Genomic DNA, 23,024 nt, shown 5'->3' with positions numbered 1-23,024 from the left:
TGTGTTTGTGTGTTTGTTTGTAGGCACGATAACTTGAGAACGGAAGAAGCTACCAATGTCAAATTACACCACGTGATTCAGAAGGGTGATGGCTAGCGCTGATTATATTTTGGTCAAAATCGGTCAAAGGTCAAGGTCACAGTGAGGTCAAACATAATTCCATAAATTGATGTGGAGAAATGGAGTATTTTTGCTTCAGTTGACGTTACAAGTTCGTTTTAACTTCGATTTTAATTTTGTCTTCGGTTTTTGCGATCGCTTAGGATGCTTAACATGTGGTTGTCGAAATTCTGGTAAAAATCGGATGTTTTGGAGACGTTTTAAGATTGTATAAAAAATATTTCACTCGCCGCGTCACGGCTCGTCACGTGGTGCAGCGCGCTCGAGCAGACGCGTCGTTGAGTCACGTAAAGGTTTTGTGTGTGCGCGCTGATGGTATTTTCGATTAAATGGTGTTTAAAAGTCATTTTTTTTATCCCATTAAAGGTTATCATCGCATGCCTGACTCGCTAAGCCGTCGGATTATGTAAAGATTGTTGGTGGATGGCCAAATATTACGGTTTTGTGACTTTGATAAAATAATATTAAATAATTGCGTGGAGAAATGGAGATTTTTTCTTCGGTCGACGTTACGATTTTTGATGGTTTGGTGCAGAATCATCGTAGAAACCTCTGGTTTGTGTCGCTACCTTCTCTTGAGACAGCTTTTATTAGACAAGGTCAGAGGTCAAGTTGACGATTTCGTAAGTACTAGTCTTTGACTGCTTGTTTTAAATGTTGAACCCTGCTTTTGTTTCTGAAAATTTCCTCCTGCAAAATATCTGATGGTTATGACGTCATCATGACGTCACTTATGCCATTACCTTGTAAAAATCGATATCAAACTATTGAATTGGTATCCATTTGTGCATGTTTTTATTGCACCAAATCTGGGTTTCAGTGCCAAACGGGTTACGGCGTGAATTTTCATACCAACATAAATGGGAAGGGAGGGTGCTCTCTCCCTCTCACCCTCCCTCTCACCCTCTCTCTCCCCCTCTCGAGTGTCGACTATAAAAAGGCTCCACGTTCGACCTTTCCTTTCATTTGTGTAGCAACACATGAGAGATTGTGAGACAAGCTTGAAAATCTTCAGTATCTCCTTCAAGTGGTGGTCCATAGAGAATCATTGATGCGAGCAGTTTGTTGCTGTGCAGAATATTTTGCTCACACTTTGTCGGGAAGCTTCCAGAAAATGTGAACACATTTGTGATGGATTTCCAGACATCCATAGCATGCTTTATCATAGCTGAGGAGTCTGTCTTCTTGGCAAATAATGGAAGGAGGGCTGTTGTGGTGGGGGGTGGGGACTGGAGCGAAGCATGGTAGCAGCCAGCCCAAGACAAAGCATGACTTTTAACTTTTACATCTCAAGAAGTTCCATGGCATGCTGGACCCATGCCTCATCCTTGACATTAGCTTCTTCCAGGGTTCGATCGTAAAATGTCCGTTTCACTGCAGGGAGCTGTGTCACTGAGTTGTTCAGATTCACAGGCTGGTACGATGCTGAACGATGCCAGAAGATCTGGCCTGGTCATTGCTCTACTCTCAGGGGGGAGGGATTGGCCTTTTCTGTGTCTGCCAGGGTTGTCCTGAGTTGAGAACTGCATTGTACTAATACCACTTCCATGAAATGAACCCTAAACTGTGTTGGTTGAGGGGTCATGGTCAATGTTATCTGGGGTTTCAACAGTGAAGAGTCCCTTTCTCAGGTTTGATGAGCATATCACACCATCAGCCTTGAATTGCTCACTCATGGAGAAAGCCAGCCGCTTTTCAAGCTCGAGAACACGGCTGTATGAGATGCTCAGGTTTTTTTGTCTGGTTACGGCGTGAATTTTCATACCAACATAAATGGGAAGGGAGGGTGCTCTCTCCCTCTCACCCTCCCTCTCACCCTCCCTCTCACCCTCCCTCTCACCCTCCCTCTCACCCTCCCTCTCACCCTCCCTCTCACCCTCCCTCTCACCCTCCCTCTCACCCTCCCTCTCACCCTCTCTCTCCCCCTCTCGAGTGTCGACTATAAAAAGGCTCCACGTTCGACCTTTCCTTTCATTTGTGTAGCAACACATGAGAGATTGTGAGACAAGCTTGAAAATCTTCAGTATCTTCTTCAAGTGGTGGTCCATAGAGAATCATTGATGCGAGCAGTTTGTTGCTGTGCAGAATATTTTGCTCACACTTTGTCGGGAAGCTTCCAGAAAATGTGAACTGTTCATCCATAAGCATCTCCTTTCTACAAATTTTTGCAACATTTGCAGATTGGAGAGTGTCCAATTCATTGTTATGTACAAGGAAGGAACTTTTAAGCATCTCCCGCATTCCCTCTAGAAATACCAGAATGGTGTTCTTACCATCCGACTGTTCTCGTAAACCCACGTCTGTAAAGGAGCCTGGTCTTGAAACGAGTCATATTGACTGAGATGTCTTTCCCAAGCCCTTTAAGTTGACTTTGGTATAATTGATGGAGGTCAGACAAGTTGAAAAGGCATGTTCCATCATCAGCTGAATTCTCAACATGGGACACGAGTTCCGCAAAAGCTCTAGCTTTAGCTCTCTCGCTCTCTCGCTCTCTCGCTCTCTCTCCCCGTCTCTGTTTGGGGTAGTACTGCATTGTAATAAATGAGCTCGACAGTGATTATTGTACTGTGGCAGACATGGAAGATGATATTTACTTTCCAAAGCAATCAAATCTCCACCTAACAGTTTGGCAAGAATGTGCTTGTCCTGAATTTCAGTTGCCACCTGCCTCAAGGACTGGCCAGCACTGAATGTTGAAAACTCATGCAGCTTGATGGAGATGACCTTTTCACAGAAAATGCAGACAACTTTACCACTAATTGTCAATTGCCTCTTAGATTAACAGACATCTGACTCCCCTGACCTTTCCTCCTGTTTTCGTTTTCTACTCTTTTTTTCCTGCTCAAGTTTGGAATTGTTGAATCTCTGGTGACAAGAGCAATGCCGCGAGGCATTGTTTGCGAGAAAGCTTTCTGGTGTTTCATCTGATCCAAAGTCCACATACACTGATAGAGCATTCAAGTTCTTGGATTTGTATACATTTTCGATGAAATCCCTGTAAACTGAGAAAGCGTTGATACTTGGTCGATTCTATGGGCATGTCAGATGTTCGGGGGTAGTTTTATGGAAAATTACACTGGCTGTCCAATCCAGGCCGATCATCTGAATCTTTGCAGCTTCAAACACATATTCTGTGGACCAAGACACATCATGGGTTAGCATAGGTTAATTCCGAACTGAGAACAATTGTAGCTATCTGGATTATAGCCACTTGTTAAAAGGTGATATGATTTCATATTGTGGGGTTGGTAAAAGACGGAGATGATACATAAGGATCAGGACCAGGTATAGATTGGAACAAGCAGTTATCATTGTCATATTAGATAGGCTTGGGCGATTCTTAAAATTTGAGAATCAATTCCAGTTCTGAACTGCTGTCTCGATTCCAAAAGGAATCTATTCCGATTCTTCACCAAAATCGAATCTACTCATCCTCGTTACACACCCAACCTGCTCAACTAGCCTCGTCCGATTCCGTCTATAACTTTTTGAGATACTAGTGCGGGCCCGTACGTGCATGGCCGTACGTGCGTGCAAAAAGAAAAGAAGAATTGTGACGTCAATCGTGATGTCATAGCACCTTGTCCTGTCATTGGTTTGGTAAATAAATGGCCATAACTTGGGAACCACTTGTCCGATTAATATAAAACCTTGAAAAGGCACATACTCAGGTCCCCAGCAAAATTCCTGGCAAGTTTCAATTAGATCGGACTAGTGGTTGTCAAGAAACAGCGGTCACAGACAGACAGACAAGCCGGTAGGCGGAGATGGGTCGCCGAGCATGGAAACTATAAGATATAGAGCAAAATGGATGCCATATAGTGGATAGGGAATCACCTGAAGATTATGCATATCAAATCTCATCCAGTTCCATCTACTGATAACTACTCGGTATCCATTTGAATGAAAAGTACCGAAAATGCGGTTTGAAATCGGAAATCCCCAAAGTTCGAGGGGGTGCTGTGGGTGAACAAAGATCTAAATGGAAAATCCGGCTCGATCGTTTGTGCACAATGTATTCCAGACGATTAGTGTGAATTTTCATGACCATCCGACCATAACCCTCGGAGGAGTAGCATTTGGTGCGAAGGCACCTCCAGCTCTCGTATATTATCGATTTTTGCACTAATTGACCTTTGACCCCTGACCAAAGCAAAATCGGTCAATATGTCCTGAGGCAAAGTTGTAGTACTCATTGCGTACCATGAACCTGCAAAGTTTCATTCGTATCGATGCACTCACCTGGTCGCTAGGGGGCCTTCAATTTTCGTGCATATCCTAATTGTAGGGGGCGCTGCGTGTAAAGTGTTCCATATATCACAAAAACCGGAATATATCTGATAGAGCATCACCTGTAGATCATTCGTGCCAAATTTCATAACCCTACGTGGGATAATGGCTTTCGGAATTGATTTCGCGTGAATGTACCGATTTTGAAGGTTTTTCGGTTGTTTCTAGGGAACCAAAGCATCCCGAGCAACCATCACAATTTCCAAAGCACTAGGTCATAAGATGTACCTACCACCCGAGTTTGGTCAAAATACGCCCACGTTTACTACCAATTATGCTGATGACAAACAAACAGACAGAATTATTGACAATAAGGATCACCTATTTCGGCGACCCAACAGACAGACACAGAGATTGCTGGAATTATAGATAGATGAGATATCCATCTTCGGTGGTGGAGGGAATAAAGAGAAATAACTTAAGCGTAAAATTTATGTTCATGAGTAAATAAAATCAGTGACATGACTTGTATGATATACAAGACGACTCGTGAACCCGTTGGGTTCCCATTGTGACAGCTGATAGCAGTTGATGAAAAAAACATTTCAAGAAAAAAACAAAAGATAGCTCCAGCGAACTATACTGCTGAGGTTGTTTGCATTGATCAAATAATCCCGAAGAGTACTTCATTGAATCGGGAATTGATTTTTTGATAATTTTTTTCGTTGCCCGATTTGAACGAAACTTGATACTGCACACCGCAGGAGAATGATGAGTGAGATGGCCCTAAAATTTTTGCGCTATCGTGTACCGTTTTGGCTGTATTTCGGGAACATACATACATATAACGAGGTCCATCTAAAAAGTAACAGGACTGACTTCACAGAAATTTTATTCCAAAAAATATATTGAAATCACAGCTTGGCCCCTTCAAAATAGTTTCCCTCCAGTCTCACACACTTGTCCATCCTCTTCTTCCATGCTTCGATGTATCCCCGGAAGGCTTCTTCTGGAATCCTCTGGAGCTCCGTCGTCACGGCCCTTTTGATGGCCTCCACATCAGGAAATCGGGTCCTCTTGATCACCCCCTTGAGCTTGGGAAATAGGAAAAAATCACAAGGGGCCAAGTCTGGCGAATACGGGGGTTGCTCCAGAGTTGGCACGTTCCTCTCCGACAGAAACTGTCGGATGCTCAGGGCATTGTGAGCAGGGGCACCCTGCTCATGGTGGAGCACCCAGGCATTGTTCTCCCACAGATCCCTCCTCTTATCCCGGACTGATCTCATGAGGCACTGGAGGATCTCCTTGTACACGTATTGATTCACTGTTTGACCCTGTCATAGAAACTTGAAGTGGACGATGCCCTTGATGTCAAAAAAACGTGATGAGCATCAAGGCAGGGTCTTGCAGCCGTTCCTTGCCACTTCCACTAACGTTGTAACTCTTGCACGACGGCCTGTGCAACATTGATACTGTTACTCGTCAAGTATGAACTCACGTGGAAGACTGGCTGGGGTTTCCCGGCAGGGGCCGTTGCAGCGTTGATACTCTTACTCGTCGAGTGTGGGCCCGTGTGGAGGAGTGACTGGGGTTTCCCGGCAGGGGCCAAGGCCCCACCCCGGAAAGGTGGGCCGTAGGACCTGTCCAATCAGAGGCGGACAGTGAGGTGTATTCACCAAGGCCCCTCCCCGCTGAGGGAGGTCCATAAATTCCCGAGCACTCTCTCTGAGGCAGGTGGTCTTTTTGAGGTCTCGGAGGGTCTTTTTGAGGTCTTGGAGAGTTGAGAGAGTTCTGAGGGGTTCTTAAGGGTTTTTGCTGTTATGAAGGGGTTACGAGGGGCGATTACGAGGAGTGGTCACAGGAGGTCTACGTTGCTGTGACGAAGGGGTCTTTGCTGTCACGAGGGTTGAGCAGAGGGCCATCGAGGTGGCGAACGTGTCTCAGCTGGCCCTCTACAAGGAAGGACAGAGCGACCCTGACCCCCCTCCGTGGACCCCGTGTGACAAGGACAAATTAATTCCATTTTGCTGAAGATCAGAATCATAATCCAGGTCCGATAATATTTATCGTGATTCTTCACGATGAAAAGATAGGGCTCAAACAATATATAGCACGATATCTCAAAAACGTTGTGGACGGATTCGGACGAAACTTGATGGACATGTTGGGTTTGTCACAAGGACAAATTTATTTGATTTTCGTGAAGATCCAAATACGAGAATTTTTTTTAATTTTAAAAGCGATTCTTTGCCTTTGAGAGATGGGGGTCAAACACGATATCGTGTATATGTAAAATGTATTGGGTCACGATATCCATTTCAAAAATGTATTGGGCCCGATATGTTCTCATGGATCAGGTATTGTGTAGCGGAGGTATGCGCTCTACTGGTAGGTAGGCCATACCGTTTTTACCATTGAGTTTTTCATCATCAAATCTTCAACAAACCTTTATTTTGAGAATATGGAGAACACAAATGAATAAAATGTGCAATTTTTTTTGCTGGATGATACGATAATGCTGGATCATACCTGGAGTCTGACAGGATAGTGGAGAGGTAGCGCACTTGCCTTTGAGGGGTCCAGCCTGCGTTCAATTCCCAGCCCTACGACAAAGTGTCGGGATTGGTGCTTCACAGACGGTGTGATGCATCGCAAAGTTTTCCATCCCTCAGATGGACATCAAGACGGGTGTCCCACCTGCTAGCCTGAGCAGCTGGACGTTCAAGATTCCGCGGTGTCTTTTGACTCGGCAAGCCATTTATCTCTGGAACCCTGAACCTTTTCTAAGTTCCTCTTGTAACCTATAGGCAGCACTATATTATCACACAGTGATGTTCCAGAAATTTGCAAACCAACAGTGATGTGCTACATGCAAACGAATGAATTGGTATTGAGGTAAGAACTATGCTCGCAGAATAAGGGGGACGTGACTAAATACATGATACGCAAACTTTGTTTCATGCTTTCTCCAATGAACTATGGACCTAAATGCATTAATTGCGAGCAACTGAGTTGCAAGCCGGCTATAAAAACCGCTGCGTGCCGAGGCTGTATTTCTTGGGGCTTCAAAAAGCTTGTGAACCACAAGCGAAACGTTGCCTGAGGCTGATCCTGCTGCATGTTTGCCCTTCTTGATTCAAATTAGTGGAGTTGAGTTTAGTTAGTTTTGTTGTTTGGCTGTGCCATTTCTATGTCAAAATGGATAATCCCAACCTCATCAACCGAAAGCAAAAATAAATATGTATATCCAAGAAATAACTGTCATTTTCTGTGTGTTTGTGTGTCTGCATGTAACACCAATCACGCCCAAACTACTGGGCCAATTGCCACCAAACTTGGCACATGGACTCAGTTCGACCTCTTGGTGAACATGGACTGCTTGGTTTCATCTGTAGTCATGGGGGTTTTGTGGTGAAGGTCGATTAAAATTCTCCATGTAAATGTGTATTGTGTAGTGCCACCCGGTGGTTGTGGCAGAGGGTATTACAAGTCGGCTGTGGAGATAACTTGCGTTTTTGCACTGTACACGTCCCCAGAGAGTGGGAAGTGCTAAAGCCAACCTCCACTAATCGGGGGCTGTCGTGGAGGGTGGGGGGAGTGGGAGTCCAGAGGGAGGGGAAGGGGTGGCTTAGGAGTCCAGGGTGGGGGTTGGAGTAGGTGGGTGTGAGTCTGGAGGGAGGGGTTGAGGTGGGAGTTCAGAAAGAGGGGTTTGGGGTGGGAGTCTGGAGGGGGGGGATGGGGGTGGGAGTTCAGAAAGAGGGGTTGGGGTGGGAGTCTGGAGGGAGGGGTTGGAGTGGGATGAGGGAGGGGAAGGGGCTGGAACAATGCCGGACACCCATGTTGGTATTTTCTGTAAAATAAAAAAAAGAAGTATATGTACATATATATATATATATATATATATATATATATATATATATATATATATATATATATATATATATATATGTATATATTTCTAGTTTCTATGTGCACTTCCATTCAAATCAGTCGAAGAAGTAGAAGGGTGACATTGAGGATCAAAAGTGGAAGAAAAAGTCATCATGTGGGAATGCTGCTTCCCAGGCCTGGACAAGGCGGTGCACACTGCCCACGTGTTCTGGTTTTGGGGGAGGTTGTGGGAGTGGTGTGGCGATCCACGATCCAGTGTTGGGCTGTTACCTCAGAAACTGTCCGCATAAGGAACTCTTGGAAAATGCCCACATTCACCGTGGTGCCGGTTGATGATAAAAATGAATCTCCCATGGACAACATCGAAGGCATTACGCTTGTGAACTATGGTTCCCCGGTGGACGACACCCCGGCGGTTGGTGAGTTTATGGAGAGTTGGGGGTGTGTTTCCGCTCGCCAGCTCAGAGTTTAACGTCTGCTCTCACTATGGGCATTGTGTGTTTTGAGGAGCACGACCTGCCTCAAGTCTAGTTTCTTGAAGGTTACAAAGTTGCACTTTGTTGTCGTGTTGCTGCTTGCTTCAGCTTGAAACAACAAAAACTTTCTTTGTTTCTTGTTGCAACTTCTTTGTGTACTTGAAAGGCCTGAAGTCGCCACACCCCTTACCTTCCCCACTCCTTGCCTTTTCAACTATTCACCCCTCACCCCCTCCCATGTTTTCTCCTATCACTTACACCTAACCTACTTCGGCCTGTCTTCCCTTCCTCTCTCCCAAGCTCCCCTTGAACTAACATGAATTGACAAATGTCTGCCCGTGTGCCTGCTCCTTTGGCACGTACTCTACTCACATCTGTGTAAATGTCTGGGGTCTGCTCATTTTTTTTAATTCCCCATGCTTGTATTTGTTCTTTGTGCTGTGTCTTCATACAGCTCAATAGCACATTCAATCAGCTTTTACCTTCCTAAAGCCTGTGCTTCCTGATGAGCATCGAGGTCTTTCCAAAACCTTTGTTCAGGAGAGCCAACTTGTGGTTCACAAGAGAAGGTGTCCAAAAGTATGATGCATGTTCGCCATTCGCCGAAACCTTCCCTTCCTTTACCTCATTGTGCATAAAACCAAACGTTAATAATGGGCAAGGGGCATTTAACCACCATCTTTTAATCTGTACGTTCATTGAGGGTTTGTTTGTTTTTATCATCGTGCGATGGGATGGTGTAAAGGTATCACACCTGCTTTTGAGTCGTCTAGTCAGGGTTTGATTCCTGCGATGACTATAAACTGTCAAGACTGTTGCTTCACAGGCACGTTGTAGCATCAAAACGAGGATACCGCAAGTCCCGTGGATGAACGTTGAGCCAAGGTGTCTTGTCTGCTAGCATTCGTGGATGTTGATGATCCCCATCGTGTCCTTCATGAGAAGTAGGCTAGTTGTCGCCGATACGCTGGACAAATGACCAATTCCTGCGCAAATCACCTTCGTTCGAATGCCATCCCTGGTCAGCTAGTTCGTGAAAGGCTTGGACCCAATACTTTTTTTTTCGGCCGATCGTACAAGAATGTGAGAACAATTGGAGTAGTAGTAGCCGTAACAATAGTTTTTTTGCACTGCCCTTGCCTTAAATGGTCATTTTGGAAATGCAGAGTGTTTGCTTGCCAGGCTTGTGAAGGTTGAACTTTCTTGACTTTGAGAGCTGCTTGGTTAAGGAGTGAGTGAGGCCTGTTGTTTCATGTTGGGAAATTACAAGTATCTGTAAGAATGTAGCACAGCTATGTTTTATGTTGTTTGCGCACACACTTGCTTGGATTGGCGTTTTGTGCCGACCTGAGCTCGCTGGTGACGAACATGCGTGAGTTGGACGTTTCCAGAGTTGAGTTTAATTAAAAGAGCTCTCCAGCACGTCACGCCAATTTCCCAGCAGGATGAGAACCAAGAGTCACCGGCAAGAAGTGATTTCTGCAATCGCTTCGAGATGGCATGAAGCTCCTTTTTACCTCCATCCACTGAAGGTGTCCGGACGAAGGTTATGTTTTCACCCCGTCTGTCTGTCTGTCACTTGCGAAAATCAAAGATTTGCAAGTATATCGGTCGGTCGACTTATGTTTGTCTGTGAATCGCCTACAGGTCACGATTCCAATTCGATCACCAAGAAACTTCACCAAGTTGCAGAGGTAGTCACAACCGAGAAGCCGATTGATATTGAGGTCAAAGGTCATCTTGGGGTGAAATTTCTAAAATCGTCGTCTTCATCCGATTGACTTGAAAGTTGAACAGGATTTGCATATCGGGTCACTGAATTGGGAAACCAACTATTTTTGAGGTGAAAAGATCAAACTTCTAAAATCATTAATTTAAATCGGAAAAATCAACTTGTTATCCGATTGACCTGAGCCTTTGGTTAAGATCTTCAATTTTAATCTTCATGAAATGGACAATTTGATGTGTCCTTGGCATGAATTGATTCGATTTTTGTGACGATCCGAATCCGGGCAGAGGTATGCGCTCTACCGGGTGCCCTTCTAGTCTTGTATGTGTACATGGTTGTGGCTCATGGTAGAGCTGGTGTAGTGCAGAATGGAATGGAACAAAATGAAAAGGGGGAAATCCCAACATCAGCGTACAAGTAAGTGAGAGTAGAGTATAATCAAGAGAAGTAGGAGAAGAACACACGGGGGGGGGGGGGGGGTGAACAAGCGGCACATCAACCGAATAAGAGAGAAAGAAGAGAAAGGGGAAAGGAACAAACCAAAAAAAGCAAAGAGGTGAATGAGAGGACAAAAGAAAATAATCAAAGTAACCTGGATAAACGTTGGGAATGGGGTCATTCGAGGACAATAAATAATGAGTATGGATGGGGGAGGTTATGGGAGTGGTCCAGATATCTACGATCTTGAGATGGGCTGCCGTGACCTGAGGTAGTGGTGAGCAGCCGTCTTGAAGCTCTGAAGGGACGATTGTGACTAAACAGACTGAGGAAGTTGGTTTCACAGGTGAGAGAAAAGAAGAACAAAATGGGTGGAGATGAGCAGTTAGCCTGGATTTTGGGAGTTCAACAAGTAGAGGGTTACTGGCAGACCATGTGTGCGCTGGAGAAACCTTGGAGGGATAAAGCCAATGGAGGACGGAAGGTGCAAGACAAAAAGGAGGAGATGGAACACAGAGACACCACCAACCTGTCTCCAATGTAAGAGTAACAGGTCGAGACATTCAGCTTCGTTTCTGGAGATCCCAATGGTTTTGGGTGCCTTACCTTCTACGGCACCAATAAGGGCAAGGTGTGAGGCCAGGGGTGCCAGCCTAAGGGGAGATCAGTATTCCATTGAGCTGTGAATGAAGGCCTTGTAGTTTGCAAAAGTTAGGATTGACCAAGGAAAGACATTGCACGATGAAGGATACCCAGTCGGCAGCTGCCTTTGGAGGCCATCTTGGAAATGTGGTCTGCCCAAGAAAGATGATGGTGATGCCCAAATGTTTGAGCGATTTAACTCCTTCAAGTGGTTTGTTTAGGAAATACAGAGTGCCTTCAGAAAGTATTCACACCCCTCGACTCTTGTCACATTTTGTTGTGTTGCAGCCTGAATTTACAATGGATTAGATTTTCAAAAAAATTGTCACCGATCTACCGATTTGTCACACAAAATAGCCCATAATGAGAAAGTGAAAATGCGTTTAAATTTTTTTTTTTTTACAAATTGATTGAAAATGAAAGGCTGAAATATCTTGCATCAATAAGTATTCAATGCCTTTGCAATGACACTCCAAATTGAGCTCAAGTGCATCCAATTTCCTTTGATCATCCATGAGATTTTTATATTTTTTATGTATATATTGTCGAGGCTTGTATGACAGCGAACACACAGCACACAGCAAGGGGGGGGGGGGAGGGCATGAGACAAGAGGGGCGGGAGAGGGAAGGACAAAACAGTAGGGAACAGAGACATTAGATCTGTGGAAGGGAGGGGGCGAGTAACACGGGGTACACAAGATGGACATTACAGGGACTTTCAGGAAGAAAGTTGTCTTTACAACTTGATTGGAGTCCACCTGTGGCCAATTCAAATGATTGGACATGATTTAGGATGAAACACTCTTTTCTATATAAGGTCCCACACTTGACGGTGCATGTCAGAGCAGAAACTCTACCATGAAGTACAAGGAACTGTCCGTAGAACTCCGAGATAGAATTGTGTGGAGACTTAGATCTGGGGGAGGGTTATAAAAAAAATCTATGGTGTTGAAAGTTCCCAAGAGCAGAGTGAGCTCATCATTCGGAAATGGAAAGGATATGGAACTACCCAGACTCTTCCTTGAGCTGGAGTTTGCAAAAAGATGTCTGGAGTTTGCACAAAGGCACGTGAAACACTGAGAGCATGAGGCAAAAGAGTCTTGGACTGATGAGGCGAATATTGAACTCTTTGGCCTGAATGCAAAGCGCTACATCTGATGGAAACTGAGCACATCTTATCACACATCTAACACCATCCCCACCATGAAGCATGGTGGTAGCAGCATCATGCTATGGGGATGCTTTTCAGCGGCAGAGACTGAGAGACTTGTAAGGATAGAGGGAACAATGAATGGAGCCAAATCCGGGCAAATCCTTGAGGAGAACCTGCTTCAGAGTGCAAAAGATCTTTGACTGTGGCTAAGATTTATGTTCCAAGAGGAGAATGACCCCAAGCATACAGCTAAAGCAACACTGGAATGGCTTCAGAACAACAACGTGAAAGTTCTTGAGTAGCCCAGCCACAGCCCAGACTTGAATCCCATTGAGAATCTGTGGAAAGACTTGAAGATTGCTGTTCACACACATTCTCCATACAACTAGACAGAGCTTGAGCAAATCTGCAAGGAGGGATGGGAGAAAATCCCCAAATCCAGATGTACAAACCTGATACAGACATACCCAAGAAGACTCGAATCTGTAATCGATGCCAAAGGTGCTTTTACAAAGGATTGACTCAGGGGGATGGATCCTTCTGTAAATTTGGTATTTCTTTATTTCATTTTTCATTAATTTGTAAGAATTTAAACATGTTTTCACTTTGTCATCATGGGGTATTTTGTGTCGATCAGTGACAAAAATTTTTAATTTAATCTAACTTAAATTCAGGCTGCAACACAAAAAAGTGACAAGAAGTCGAGGGGTGTGAATACTTTCTGGAGTCACTGTAAATGGGAAAGTTTGGCAGACGGTCCTTTCCTTGGGTTGAAAGACGTCTTCCAAGTGTTGGACCAACTCCTGATTCTACCAAGGTCTGTAGAGAGGGAAGAGGCTGTCTGCTTTCCAGTCTGAAGGATGAGAAATGTTACAGTAGAGGATGGAATTATCAGAAAAGAGAGAAGAAGGATTTTCCAGGGAATTACGAAGATAATTGATGAATATCAGGAATAGGACTGGGCCCAAGACACTGACTCCCACCTTGACAAGGGAAGGAGATGAAAGGATTCCCTTGAGAGCCACACATTGGCTACGAGAGTAGAGGAAGTCAGCAAGCTGTGTGTGGAGTTTGCCTTGGATGCTACAGGCAAAGAGTTTGGAGATCAAGGCCGGATGCCAGACTGTATCAAATGGTTGAAATATGTCCAGAGAGAGAGAGAGAGGGGCCTGATCTCATGTCTGACATTGAGGGCCTCCATCCATTGTTGGGTGAGTAGAAGCAGCATGTTGTCCAAGGTAGAATGACCAGGTCTGAATCCAAATTGGTGATCTGAGATGAGGTCATTGGAGAAAAGAATCCGTTGTTACACCATGTTTTTGTATTACAGTAATGAATTTCATAACCCCTTTGGATGTTTTACAAACCTCTTGATCACCTGTAAAAATGGTCCTGCTTCAAATACGAGCCGTAACCCCGACAGCAAATTGCTAAAGTTCTGCAGCTCCACAAACACCTGTGTGCACGTTCTATCATCACAGGAATCTATACAAGGTGGAGGTTTTTTTTTCCTGATCTATGATTAGCTAGCCAATTGACAAGTGATGCCACCTTAGCACTGCAGTGGGGATTCCTTCTGTGCCGCTTCACCGTCGCTCTACGCGCACTGCAACTTATCTGCAGCTCTGTTTGTCTTGGTTTGCAGTACAACCTCGAGTTTCAACTTGGGACAGTCTTCGGTTTCTTTTGGATTATCTGAGGGAGGATTAAAGTTTCGAGAGAGATGTTCATTGTTCAAAATGGCACAAAGTGTCTTTCTTATTTGTTTTATTTTATTTTGTTTAGCCGAATAGAAGTGGAGAAGAGGTTGCAGTGCTTTGAGAGCTTGTCCCACAGTTCCGTACCATAATGGATCCATACTTTGCTGAATGTTGAATGTATCACTCCAGGATGCCATATCAGGTTATATGGAACTATCTGAAGCCTGTAATGCTTGTAATCATGGAAACTGTGCACGGTGAGGCCATGGGAAAAATCTCGATACCAGCCAACGTCTTCAAAGTGTGGACCATTCCATGAGAAGACCCATTCTGCAGTAACGGACGATCGACTTGACGTCTTCAGGAAAGATGTGCCGAAGAGGAAGAGCTCAGTTTGTTCACAGGAAATCATTCCTGTTTGTTGAAAAAATTTTTTTTTGGAAACTTTTTGTTTCGACAACTTTTCACAGATGTTAAAACGTTCAACTCTGCTTATTATGAACGGGAAGCGAAGGCAGGTATGGAAAGGGAAAAGGTGGTTGAGATGCTTGGGGTGTTCATTCTTCAAAACCAATAAGAGTACATGAGCCACAGCCAGAGGTAATATAGCTCGGGAATGTGAGGGTTAAGGGGGGGGGGGAGGTGGTGGAATGGCGGATATTCACTATCATAAGCAAGTTATTTAACGAGGGTTTGCTGCTTGATCATTGAAGTTGTTTCGTCTTGGCCATCGTTGTAGTACCTTCTTTTTAAGATTCCATTCATATGACTTCCATGAGCCTTGCATAAGTGGCTTCTTCTTCATTACCAGCGGTACATTTCCAGCAGAGCTGCACCTGCATACCTGCCTATCTCTGCTTGCTTGTGCAACTTTCTTCCTGGTCTTTTAGTTGTGTGTGTGTGTGTGTGTGTGTGTGTGTGTGTGTGTGTGTGTGTGTGTGTGTGTGTGTGTGTGTGTGTGTGTGTGTGTGTATGTACACACAAAATGAAGTGCCAAGTGTTGTGTTATAAAGACAGTCTGTTTACGGTTGCACTGTTGCTGATTTTCTTGTTGCATGACTCGTCCACTAACCTCACGTTCATAGCATGCTCTTTGTCACGCGTTGCTTGCGTTCTCCTGACCATTGGCCCAACAAGATAACAAGTTTTGCTCGTGAACCTTGAGACAGAGCGTGAGAGCGTCGTGTGTTGCAGGGATTTTTGAAGATTATTTTCACGTGTTGCAAATGTTTTCTCTTTCAGCCGAGAAAGGCTTCCATTTTCCAGACCACATGAACGAGGAGAGCAAGCTCTTAGGTACAGTGCACGGCCGTTACACCCTCCTTGGGTTTGTTGGGCTTACGGTCCGTCGCACCGTCGGCGTCCCGAAGGAAGCTTGAGGCACCCGTGTCGTGTAAAGGTGCAGGTCACGCTTGTGTTCGTTACTTGGAGGCCCTTTGCTTCTCAAACTCACACTTTGTCTTTTGATTTTGTTGCTTTGTCATCGGAGAAAAGGCAGTGATTGTTTTTTAAAATTCTATTTATTTTACATAGATGTATTTAAGCCCAGTGGAGGAAGCTTGTACTTTACTAGAAGTTTTACAAAACAACAGTGTGTTTCAAACACAGTTGGGCATGTATCAGGCTGATTACCAAGATCGCTGCAGGTAAGTATGGTGCTCTACACTTGGGAGAGAGGTTTCGTCGACGCTGGAAGTTTGGGTTGTGGTTTTATGATGGAGACACTCGTGTGGACGAACTGGAACTCAGCCTTGTGGGAATGCCGAAGTTCATGGCCGATGGTTTGCTTATGCCCAGATATGATAACAAATCCCCACCAGAGAAAACTGTTTGTGTGGACGATTTCTCATGCTCCGTCATCATTCCTCTTTCAAATGAAAAGGTACATGTACAGCTGCTAAATTGATGAAGTCTTTATCATAATCCCAAGATGGAAATTAATTTTCGGTACCGTAGTTTGTTTTTCAAAACGTGCATCTTGGTCAGTTCACCGGGAACGGATGAATATTTATAACTACAAAGCTGTGTGTTCTGGAGAGCGAAAGCGATTCTTTGGAAGCTTGCTGTCTCTGAATGCAGCGATTGTTGCACCAACTTTGCTGAGCTGTAAATTTAGAATTCCCTTTAGCGAGAAAAATACAGGTGGGGTAGACACATAGTCAGTGAGAGGAATATCGTAAATCCGTGGATTATCCGCAGTTTAACTGAACCCTGTAATTATTTTGTGCAGTATAGGGTCAGGTGATGAGCAGGTGAATTCGTTGGCCTTTCCTCAATGGCCGAGAGCACTTTCTTATGTGTCTGTACTGTATTACTGCCTGACAGGCCTGGTGTTGGCTTCGTGGTTAGGTTGGCCGGCTGAGGATCGCAGGGTCCCGAGTTGGAGCCCCGTTGACCGCTAAATTAACGCCAGGTGGGGTTGACTCAGCCTGTCATCCTTCTGAGGTCGGCGAAATGAGTACCACTGTACTGGTAGAAAGGGCACAGCATCAGCGGCACAGCCGCGCTTCGAAGAAATGCTAGCTACCAGGCAGCCAAGCTGCCATACGCAAGAACATAACTGCCTGATGTTCAGAGACAACAAGCTACAGCCAAACTACTCTGTTTTGTCGCAAATGTCTGGCTTGTATCATCCTATTATTGAGGTCTTGACTTGTTACAAGTAACCTTTTAGCCCTGGGTACACTTCGTTTATTGTGACCCCCCCACCCCCAAAATCTCAGCTTATAGTGTCCCCCCCCCCAACAAACTTAGTTTATCATGTCCCCACCAAACAAATTTACTTTATCGTGTCCCTCCTAACAAATGGCATCAAACTTTGTCCAATACTGTTAATGTATAGTGTTGTTGATCATGTGGAATGTAGTATACGACTTGCTTTAGTGTTTATTTGTCACATTGTTTGTTTAGCCCTCCAATTTTTTTATAAAAAATCTTGAAAATTCTTTAAGCTGGCATGATGGCTTTGGAGGTATGCTCAGTCACACACCCAGCTATAAACTGTCATCCCGGTGTTTCACATGCAGGGTGGTTCATTAATGTGTGTGCTGTACCTGGGGTAGATGTTAAACTGGATGTCCCATCTGTTAGCATCAGTTGATAGACGTTAGGGATCCCACAGTATCCTTCCCAAAGAGTAGACAAGCCATCACCGGTATCATGAACAAATTACACATTCCTGCCCGAACCTTAGTCGAACATCAGGCCTGGTCAGCTGGTTCGTGAAAGACTTGGACCAAGCTTCCTCCGGCCAACTCGACGAGAACGTGGGGGGTAATTGTGGCCATTGAAGAAGGAGAAGATGGTTTTAGTTTTGAAAGAAGTTATGAACGGGTAAAAATGCAATTTAATGCAGACATTGATATACTATCTCAAATTGAAGTGCACAATTGTTTGTACAGTGACCTGCAAAAGTATTCACCCCCCTCCAATTTTTCACATTTTGATGCTATCCATCGGGACCATACTCGGTACAGAGGGTCAGTGCTGCCGAAGCAGTCCCCTGGGACATTGAGCACAATCCTGGACAGGTCTCTGACGCAGGATACCAGCAAGCTGGTACTCATTTTGCCGACCTCAAAAGGATGACAGGCAGAGTTAACTCCACCTGGTATTAATTCAACAGCCAAGCAGGATTTGAACTCAGGGCCATAGGATCCCAAGCCCACCACCCTAACCATTCAGCCAACACCAGGCTTATTTTGATGCCACGTGAGCTTATTTCATGTTGTTGTTCGTCTTTCGGCTCCTCCCGTTAGGGGTCGCCACAGCGGACCATCCGTTATGATCCGCATACTGATTTGGCATAGGTTTTACACCGGATGCCCTTCCTGACGCAACCCTGGTCGCCTCTAACGACACAGGGATAAGGATTGGGTTTCGCCATGATTCCAGGCTGCCCTACACCCTCTCATAGCGCGGCCCAGAGCAAGTCTCCCATCCTCAAGCGATCCTCCAACCCAAGCCTCCGAGTAGCCGGATTACAGGCGCATGCCACTACGCCCGGTTACGTGAGCTTATTTCATGATGCTTTGAAATCAAACTTAACACATGGAGCCTTAACAAACGACTCCAAAGTGTTAAAGGTAAAAAATACAGATTGTGTGAACAAGTTCAATTAATAGAGAAAGTCAGATGATCTCAGTTGTATAAGTCTTCAAACATTTTCCCAAATTAACCCCAAATCACTTCAGGAGCAAATTATTTGTTTGAAAGGTTACAAAATAGTATAATTGGTTTCACCTGTACGTAATCAGTGGTTTAACTTAAACGTTAAGCTCCCCCACTAACCTAAGGAGTTTAAAGGTGCACCTCACTTGGTCAAACAAGGCAAACATGAAGACAAAGGAGCTTTCCAAAGTAGTCAGACATAAAGTGGTGGAGAAGCACTGTTCAGGAGAGGGTTGTGAAAACATTTCAGTCACTCATTATCCCTTTGAGTACCATACCACACAGACTCCACCCTGATCAGGTTGTCCATACAAACTCAGCAGCTGGGCAAGCAGGAAACTGGTTTGGGATTTTACTGTAAATCCAACAATGACTTTGAAAGATCTGAAAGGCTTTAAGTCCAAGGTGAGGGTCAGTGTTTATCAATCAACAATATCCCGTTCCCTTCACAAAGCTAGCTTCTATGGTCAGTTGGCAAGAAAGAAGCCATCACTGAAAAAGACTCATCTAAAAGCTCATATGGAGTTTGTGGAAGAAAAAAAACAACCTAATGATATTGTGGGAATGTGGAGAAAGGTTTTGTGGTCAGACGAGACAAAAATTGAACTTTTTCGTCGAAATTCAAAGTGCAATGTCTGAAGCAAGCCTAACGCTCCACATCAACCAGTCAACACCATCCCGACTGTCAAGCATGTTGGTGGCAGCATCATGTTATGAGGCTGCTTTTCATCAGCAGGGACTGGCAAACTTGTCAGGATGTAAGGGACAATGGACGGTGCAAAGTACAGGAGAATCCTTGATGAAAACCTGCTCGAGTCAGCCATGAATCTGAACCTGGGTAAGAGATTCACATTTCAGTATGACAATGATCCGAAGCACAAAGCCAAAGCTACACGAGAGTGGCTGAATAAGAAGAAAGTAAATGTTCTTGAGTGGTCCATTCAAAGTCCTGATTTGAACCCAATTGAGCATTTATGGTGAGACTTCAAGATTGTACTCCATCGACGATCCCCATCAAACTTGTCAGAACTAAAGCAATTTTCACGTGAAGGATGAGTAAAGATTTCACCATCTCACTGTGAAAAGCTGGTGGAGTTCGACCCAGAAAGACTTCTAGCAGTCATCACTGTCAAGGTGCTCAAAATGTGGATATATATATATATATATATATATATATATATATATATATATATATATATATATATATATATATTGTTGTGGTTACCAAATTCGCAAACCACCATTCAGGTCCCTTAGGTGAGGTATCTCGGTAAGTACATGTGTAGTTAGGTCCAAACCCGTTGTCTAGTGGGAATACATGTCATTTATGCGAGCTGCGACTCTTCAGGATAGCCGTTTTTCTTTTACTATCTTTATTTTGGACCAACCGCCATGATTACCACCACAACCACAACATCAACCACCAACCACAACGCCGCTTCACTACAACCGCCACGACCTTCCCGTCACACCTCGCAACCGTAGCATCGCCACCGTTCTTGCCCCGCTGTGGGTACCGGTGTTGGACTCGTGCAGGGCGCGCGTCGAACAGCGTGTACAAAATCACGGATTTTGTGCTTCAAAAACGGATCAAAAACGACACACGCCCACTTTTTGCCGTCCAATCGGTGAGCGAGGGGCGATTTGGCCCCGCCTCCAGGACGATCGATATATGCAAATTTGTGGATCAAAAAGCCTTCACGCCCACTTTTTCTCGGGCCAATGGGGAGCGAGGTGAAAGGTCAAAGGGAGGGGGTCAAAGGCGAAGCTACGGGGGGATAAAAGGACCGTGTTCGTCAGTCAGAAGAGTGGAGAGTCGGAGAGTCCAGAGGCGGAGAGTCGAGGAGCGGAGAGTCGGAGAGTCCAGAGTCGGAAGCAGGAGAGTCGGAAGCAGAGGGTCAAGACTTCGCGGGCGGTGGAGCTGCTCGTCGTGTGCGTTGGAGTCGGAACGGAGGGGACGGAGCTGTGGAAAGGCGGCGACACCAGACGAGGGGGTGCTCGCGTCGTGCAGGAAGCTGCACCCGAGGGAGGCCGACAGCGCGACCTGGCCGAGGTGGAGACGCTCGTCGCACATAATAAAGATCCTCTATACCCCGAGCATCAGCAACCCCCTCCTGTTTCCCCCCGCGCTGAGATAGTGCGACCAAGGGGGCCCCGTTCCCACCCCCTGCCAGGCACCGTCCACGAGGCCCGCGGGTTGCGGGGCCATCGCCGCTCCGCGTCTCATCACCAGACGGGTAGGCCCGACCCGGTCTCGGCCCCAGGCCTACCTCATTCTTGGGGGATTTCTTTTCCTTGGTTTTGGGTATGTGTTGTCGGCGCCGTCTGTGAAGTAGAATTGTATAAGTGTTGCCGTGTGCTCGGTAGTCGGTATTAGCTCTGCACTGTGTTTTCACTTTTATGTTTGCTTTTTGTGTAAATGGAATTGTGTTTTCTTTTTTGTGTGCATTTGGTGGAATTGTATTTGTGTGCTTCCCGTGTGCCGCGAATAAATGTGCTTTATTGTTGAACTGTTTCCCGCTTCGCTTCGTCTTTTTCCCCATTGAACCCCCATCTTGCTTCACGTAAAGGGTTGGTAGTGGGCTGAGTACGCCCGATAATTAATCGAACCGTCGAGGTCGACGATAACACCGCTCGGTTATTCTGATAGTACGGAACGGGTCGCTTAAGTGGCCCGTGTCCGAAGTCGACCTGCGGCGAGGTGCGATCGCCCGGTCTACCCTCCGCGTGGGTACTTAGGTAGTTCGAATTTGGCGAGCAACCCTATCCCACGCGGGGGCTGATTGGCTCGATCGCGGTGAGACCGAAAGGTCCACCCGTGACTGGTTCCCGGCGTTAGTCCGAGAGGGTCACGACTGGATTGTCCGTCCGGTGGGCGACGTGCCGCGATTCGAGTTACGTGGCCGTTCGCACGCCGGCGGGCGCGAAGACCGCAACAATATATATGTGTTATTACTTGCTTTCCACCAAACCTTATGCCTGACTGATAAACAACTTGATGATTGTGCAATGCTGGAAGACTCGCACTGAGAATGGTGAGAGGTGTTGGGAAATTTCACTTGTTTTGTGAGATTGAACCATTTCAGAATGCTTGTTTGGCTTGAAGGTGTTGTTTGCACATCAGACGAGAGTGAAATAAAATTAATAAAACTGTAATCTTGATGTGCGAAAGTGGGCTTTACCTGTGTGAGTGTAATGGTTCACCTGTGCAATGTGACTGTTGAGTAACTTTTGAAGCTTTTCAGTGATTAAATCGTGAACTTTACACCCGTAGCCATACCTAGTGGAACTATATGAGGCACACTGTTCGCTGTGGCTCAGTTTCACGCGGTAAACGTCTGCAACATTCTCACTTGGAAGAACTGTGCACTAAATGTGGAAGTGCTTTGTTGGGATTATCAGCGAGATTTTTCTTTGCTCTAATGGTCTGATCCAAAAGATCACATTGTGTTGTTCAATGAAGCACGAAGGCCTTCGTTCTGGTTCCCTGTTTACTAATTACCTCTGTGACCAAAAGTGAAGGAGGTTATGTTTTCACCCCTTTCTGTCTGTTTGTTACTTACGAAATCTAAAGATTTCGTAAGTATATTGATGACTTCCAGTGTGTGTGTGTGTGTGTGTGTGTGTGTGTGTGTGTGTGTGTGTGTGTGTGTGTGTGTGTGTGTGTGTGTGTGTGTGTGTGTGTGTGTGTGTTTGTAGACACGATAACTCGGGAATGGAAGATGCTACCAATGTCAAATTACACCACGTGATTCAGGAGGGTGATGGCTAGTGCTGATTAGATTTTGGTCAAAGGTCAAGGGCACAGTGAGGTCAAACATAACTCCGTAAATTCATGTGGAGAAATGGAGTATTTTTGCTTCGGTCGATGTTACGAGTTCGTTTTAACTTCAATTTTAATTTTGTCCGGTTTTTGCGATCGCTTAGGACGCTTAACACTCGGTTGTCGAAATTCTGGTAAAATCGGATGTTTTGGAGACGTTTTAAGATTCAATAAAAAATATTTCACTCGCTGCATCATGGCTCATCACGTGGTGCAGCGCGCTCGAGCAGAGGCGTCGTTGAGTCACATAAAGGTTTTGCGTGTGCGCGCTGACTGTGTTTTCGATAAAGATGGTGTTTGAAAGTCATTTTTTTATCCCAATAAAGGTTATCATCGCATGCCTCACTCGCTAAGCCGTCGGATTATGTAAAGATTGTTGGTGGATGGCCGAATATTACGGTTTTGTGACTTTGATAAAATAATATTAAATAATTGCGTGGAGAAATGGAGATTTTTGCTTCGGTCGAGGTTACGATTTTTGATGGTTTGGTACAGAATCATCGTAGAAACTTCTGGTTTGCGTCGCTACCTTCTCTAGAGACAGCTTTTATTAGACAAGGTCAGAGGTGAAGTTGACGATTTCGTCAGTACCAGTCTATGACTGCTTGTTCGTTTGTCTATTTGTTTGCAGGATATCTCAAGCAGTTGTGGA

At 45.1% G+C, this 23,024-nt stretch overlaps 1 protein-coding gene across 4 annotated transcripts in view; it reads left to right on the top strand.

The window, feature by feature from the left end:
* LOC147022399 (solute carrier family 12 member 6-like) overlaps positions 1 to 23,024 on the top strand; it is a 120,277-nt gene that overhangs the window by 29,754 nt on the left and 67,499 nt on the right. The window contains exons 1-2 of one of the 4 annotated variants that reach the window (XM_085893258.1): positions 8,437 to 8,660; positions 15,622 to 15,675. The exons of 1 other annotated variant lie outside the window; for it this stretch is intronic. In XM_085893258.1, coding sequence (XP_085749384.1) covers positions 8,546 to 8,660; positions 15,622 to 15,675 — 169 coding nt within the window. In that variant the 5' untranslated portion in view covers positions 8,437 to 8,545. Of the gene's footprint in view, positions 1 to 8,426; positions 8,661 to 15,621; positions 15,676 to 23,024 lie in introns of those variants that run through there. 2 more of the 4 variants (XM_085893260.1, XM_085893259.1) reach the window with 2 other exon arrangements.

The sequence above is a fragment of the Eptatretus burgeri genome, chromosome 8, assembly GCF_056783735.1.
Source record: "Eptatretus burgeri isolate ZD-2024b chromosome 8, Ebu_testis_v1, whole genome shotgun sequence".
Lineage (NCBI taxonomy): Eukaryota > Metazoa > Chordata > Myxini > Myxiniformes > Myxinidae > Eptatretus > Eptatretus burgeri.
The sequence above is the reverse complement of the archived record's forward strand: the minus strand, read 5'-3'. Positions and strand labels throughout refer to the sequence as shown.